At 36.8% G+C, this 5,580-nt stretch overlaps 1 protein-coding gene across 1 annotated transcript; it reads left to right on the top strand.

Moving 5' to 3' along the window:
- Positions 1-1,908: 1,908 nt before the first annotated feature.
- On the top strand, positions 1,909-3,377 carry LOC115661886 (transcription factor MYB8-like). The gene is made up of 3 exons (XM_030584080.2): positions 1,909-2,047; positions 2,584-2,713; positions 2,921-3,377. Exons 1-3 carry the CDS (start codon positions 1,909-1,911, stop codon positions 3,375-3,377), a joined length of 726 nt encoding a protein of 241 aa, XP_030439940.1.
- The last annotated feature ends 2,203 nt before the right edge of the window (positions 3,378-5,580 follow it).

Below are 5,580 nucleotides of genomic sequence, written 5' to 3'. Positions count from 1 at the left end.
ACATTAGTTTCTACAGTGTTTCTCAAAAAGGAACGAGTCCTAATATATGATGCAACAGAATGTGTAAGAGATGCTAGTCTTGCAACAGAATTATACATTTTTTTCAGACCACATTTACAACACCTAACAAGTCTCATGAACAGATTAAGTCCAAATCTTTTACCAATGTAGGTGGTCCTGACCTAGACGATTTTGCATGTTGTTGGTAGAATCCGAACGAGTGACCTCCAATTTTCGAGTTGGAAATAACACCTCAATCAACTACGCCAGCTCTGGAGATTTTCCGTTAAAAAGTGTTAGGAAATGCATATACATAACATGGTATTTTAACACATCCTCCATTCAAAACTTTGTCTCAACTAACAAGGATGAGAGCCTATGTAATATCACTCTCTCCAAACCGGCCAAAAACCAAAACATACACCTGCATGATGCCAACAAATTAAGTAAGTTCGCAGTCTGTGCACCTCTCCTTTTCACATGATGGTACTCATTTTAATCATACAAGTGATACTATTCTATTCTACGCGTCACCTGCCCTTTGCTCTGGACCAGGGGGCAGCATGCTTTCTTTGCGCTGGGTTATATATTCTTTAGCTGTACGAGGTTCCTATATCTAATGTGGTGGAACACGTGACTGTATTAAGATAGCAAACCAGATATAAAGGGACAGAATCCAAGGTTTGGTTGAACACAGTGGTTTTGGCTTAACTAGCTTTCCTTCATCGGAACGAGAAATCCGAAAACTGCTTTGAGACAGTCACACACGGTTTCGATAATACGATATGCTATCGAGCAAAGGTATGGTTTTGACTGGTAGATACGGTTTGCTTGTATTTTCAAGGACGAGATTCATTTTAATTGAACTGTTCGAATGGTCGTTGGTTTGCATACTCATGCAGAATTTTCTATGTAATTGTACTCACGAGTTCACTGCATTCAATGAATTTTTAAAAGGCCTGGGATAAAAGGTTTTAACTGACCTCGCCATTTCGGTTCCAAGCCGGTTTTGAAAGTAACTCAACGGAATCTCTTTGAGTTACTAACTAGCAATTCATCCTTGACTCATTGACTGCTTGAGACCAACTTTTCGAAAAGTGGAGACTAGCCAAGGAGTGATGAGTCATGATTAGAGGATTTGATGTAATCACTTTGAAATTTATAGAATGGCTCAAAGGCATAAAACCCTAATCTAAGAGAGCCTCGATTCAAGTGGGCACTCCAATATCTAAAATGAGTATAACACAACATCGCAACGCTTAATCGCAACTTATAAATGTAATTAAGTAGTCAAATAGTGTTTGTGTCGAACAACACGAATGTGTTTGAAACCTGTAAAACCAAAAAATCACAAACTTTTATATTGCTTTAACCGATAGAATCCTAAGCTAGAGCTTGAGGTTTGAATTGAAATCTCTTTTTTCAATGACCGAGCTATCTCTATTGTTAACTTTGAACACGTAGCTAGAAGGCATGTCGAGTTAAGCTGATGGTTGTGGTTGAGAAACCAAGTTTGATATAAGCCAATGTTAAACATCAATCTCTAGTCAAGTTTGTGCTGTAAATTGAATAAAATCGACATGGGTTAGTCTTACCTCCTTTCTTATGGTGTTAGGACCTCTCACTCGAACCTCCATTTATTTCATTATTACTCGTGTTGGCTTGTCATGTGCATTACGACCATAGCTAATCTGTTAATTGTTTAATGCAAGTTGCTGTTCTGTTTGAGGATAACAAATTTATTTTCCTCTCTTTCTCTCAACGAGGACAGAGTGATTTAAAATAATAAGCAGTGTTCAACATTAACGGCACATGGAACAGTCTCTATATAATCAGTCATTGTCGAGACAGTTTAGCATTAGAATACGAGAGCGAGAGAGAAAGAGAGGGAGCGAGAGAAAGAGAGAGATGGGCAGAAACCCTAGTAGTGGTGAAGATGGATTGAAGTTCAAGAAACAAGTTTGGTCGACTCTTGAAGACCAAATCCTCATCGATTACGTCAAAGTTCATGGTCAAGGGAGATGGGGCAAAGTTTTTAAGGCAACAGGTGAGTTAAGGCCTTGATTTTACTACTTTTCTCTTTGCAAACTGCCACATGGAAAGAAAAAGAAATAAATGTTCAAAAACCATACTGTGAATAATAAGAATGCATGTCTGGACTTACATAAATACCGGTTATTCAATAAGTGCACCAATATGATGCTTTGTATCAACAATGAAAATAACTAGTCCCACATACGATAAATGATTATATGGTCCGATATATTGTTTTCCAATAGAACTTGAATGCCTGAAAATATTTTATGAGCGACGCCTAAACATGTGACAATGTTCATTCCAATGAATAAGTTGCATCTAAAGTCCTACTATAAAATTCAAATTATAGGACATTACGCTGCATAGTTTTCACTGAATCCGAGTTATTTAGACATAGCAAATGGTCGGAGAATTTCTTCTTTCTTTGTATCCTCTGGAAAAGTATACTTCATTTATGAAAGTAAATCCTACCAGTAATGTGCTCATACTTGCTTGTTTTGTATCTCCTAATCACCGAAAAAAAAAATACATGAAACTGATGTGCAGGCCTCAGAAGGTGTGGACAGAGCTGTAGGCTCCGGTGGTTAAATTACCTAAGACCAGATATCAAGAGAGGAAACATATCACCTGAAGAAGAAGAGCTCATCATTAGGCTCCATAAGCTCCTGGGCAACAGGTATTATTTGTATTCTTCAAGTGATGAGCTCATCATACCTCTGAGATTGTTCTTCGAAGGAGTTATTGAAGGTGATGATAATTTGCTATGTCTTTCACCTTTAAACAAAGAGAGGCATTTGACCATGCTGTTTCTCAAAGCCATTTTCAGTTCCAAAAGAATATTATTGAGATTGGCACTAACATGTGTTAGGTTACTTGCTTGTAGGTGGGTTCTTATCGCGGGAAGGCTCCCTGGCCGAACAGCCAATGAGATAAAGAATTACTGGCATTTGACCATAAAGAAGAAGCTAGTCCAAGACAACGATGACCCAACAATGAACTCAAAGTGCGAGGATAATAAGCTCATAAAGAACAAGCCCCTGGACGAGAAGGCGGCAGCTGAATTGCAATGCGACACGGATCGTGACAGTAAGCCATGTAAGGCAGAAGGTGTTGTTTCAGATAGAATGATGGATATAGTTGAAGGGAAGGGTCAGGGAGGAGATCACGAGGATGACATGATTTCATGGGAAAACATGATGATGGACCTCAATGTGGAGGATATGAGGATCTCTGATAATCAGTACTCTGAGCTCTTTGAAGGCAATCAAGATGGAGCGAATCAAAACGGGTGGCTTTCTGATGAAATGCTGTCTAAATGGGTTACTGAGTTGATGGGGTGATGCAAGTCCTTCAACGGTGCCCCAGCTCTTCGCATTCATATCGCTCAAGAACACTCAGCATGCACCTTGATTTAGGTGGCATCATCAACTGCGAAAACAATAATCTTAATTTAGTTTACCACATTCACTTTTGGGAAGTATAATATTTATAGGATTAGTTGGTAGTCATCTTGACTAGTTTTATCTTGTCAGCTTTGTTATATCATATGACTATAATACATCTCAAAAAAGGACATGCACACTCCTGAAATTTTTTTAACCTTTTTAAGGAACATTGTTGTAAGATAGAAATATGCAAGTATTAAAAATTTATGAAAAATAAAGATTTCATTAACTGACGTATTTCACACGAATATAAGTTTTGTGGAATGAGTATTTGAAGATAGTATTGAGATTCCTAAAAATTATGAGATTTTCTTCACGCTATATAATACTATACATATATGTATGTATGAATGTATGTATGTATATATATATATATATATATATATATTAACAGAACATAGGTGTTCTTGCAAAAGTATTTACACATTTCACAAGAATTAAGATGGTAATAGTTCCCAACAAACAAAACTTTTGCAAACCCACAAAAGGAAAAGAAGAAAAATATATTGTTGGGCGAACAGCCACGATCCACATGAAGGGAAATCGTAGGCCTCATCTTTGGCATTGCTCTTTAAATTGTTTAACGAAAGGGAGACAAAGTATTAATTAAATCATTATTCGAGCTACCCATTCCATCTATTCAGTCGATATTTGGGCCATCCAATAACTCATACATGGGCCACCTTAGGCTTGACTAAGGGCCTATTTGATAACCCAATAAAGTGCTGAAGATTAAATATTTGACGTTTGATTAGATTAAGCTTGTGTGATAACCTTTAATAGAATCGACTTAAATTATTTTAATTCAGTAAAAAAATCCACTGAGGAGTTATTTAAGTCAATCGGTAGAAAAATAATGGATGGCGACTAGAATCTTGCTAGATAAAATGATAAAACATACATGTAATGGTCTTTTTTCTATTTTTGGAAAGAGGTTAATGATATTCAGCTATCCGTTATTAATTTTCGTCAAACAAATTTTAATTCTATTTTCGGCAGTTGACATGATCAACACTCAATGTTCACTACTTAAATTTTCAGCACTGAATTTCCGATTCTACCAAGCGGGCCCTAAATCTCCAACACACAAGCAAGCCTCGGTGCAACGGAATGATGATAGCACAAAGACTTGGGCACTAAAAGGACAAGAGAAGAGACAAAATTCACCAATCAAGTTAGTCAATTCTCCATGAGCAGCATGAGCAACTTTTTTGTTGTATATATGTAGTGATATCCATTATAAAGCACCTTGAAAAACATCCATTAAACAGTTGGCAATGATGGATGACATAGATTCCTCTTTTTCTTCAAGAGAGATCATAGATAGAGAGATTGATTTGTACATTCGCTTTGTCACTACATGACCATCAAGGTCCAGTAGGAAAGGAGAATTCTCTTGCAATGCTGTCATGCTATTTCATGAGAGTGATTCTATCCTTTTGTCCTTTTGTATGGAGCCCAACAGAAGAACCCATTTCAAGTGGGTCAAGTTTGCACGGTGGTCGAAAAAAACTAATTTTTTGGGGTCTTGGCACAGGTCATAGAAAGCAACCCTACTCTAATAGGGTCATGCCATAATGTCGATATCTTGGGGCCCAATTCATGTGATGATGGTGATAATTTACAAGAAGAAAAGAAAAAGCGGGCTTGGATTGGAATCTCTATTTACTTTTCTTGGCTTGACCGTGAATCATAAGTTAGAAATATGGCAATCTAATCATGCAAAACCTCAATTCTTGGCTTGAACGTGAATCATAAGTTAGAAATAGGGCGATGTAGCCCGTACGTTGCACGGGTTCATGACTACTGTTATATTATTTCAAATGTTGACGTGAACTTTCGCGAGAAAAATAATATGTATAAAATTGTAAAATTGATTATTCGCATTAATCAAATCCTCCACTAGAGTTTATGTAATACTTTATTTAAAGTTGATCCGGACTCCATCATTTAGGTCTATCCTCCCCGATTAAAAGAAAACATGAGAAATAAAATCGCAATATTTATTAAATCACAATATAAGTACATGCAACATTTCAAGCACTAATCGATTAATACTTGAAAGCATAAAGTAAGAATGTAAATTCAACTCTCTCGC

Source organism: Syzygium oleosum, unplaced genomic scaffold (genome assembly GCF_021117445.2).
Source record: "Syzygium oleosum isolate NSW1041296 unplaced genomic scaffold, Sole_v2.1 Sole_v2.04, whole genome shotgun sequence".
Taxonomy (NCBI): Eukaryota; Viridiplantae; Streptophyta; class Magnoliopsida; order Myrtales; family Myrtaceae; genus Syzygium; species Syzygium oleosum.
Note: the sequence above shows the minus strand (reverse complement) of the source record. Positions and strands in the feature narration are given on the sequence as shown.

Excerpts from the sequence above, each read along its gene's own strand:
- LOC115661886 (XM_030584080.2), top strand. The coding sequence starts at position 1,909 with ATGGGCAGAAACCCTAGTAGTGGTGAAGATGGATTGAAGTTCAAGAAA. Across the intron at positions 2,048-2,583 it reads CAAAGTTTTTAAGGCAACAG|GCCTCAGAAGGTGTGGACAG; the intron begins GTGAGTTAAGGC and ends ACTGATGTGCAG. Across the intron at positions 2,714-2,920 it reads CATAAGCTCCTGGGCAACAG|GTGGGTTCTTATCGCGGGAA; the intron begins GTATTATTTGTA and ends ACTTGCTTGTAG.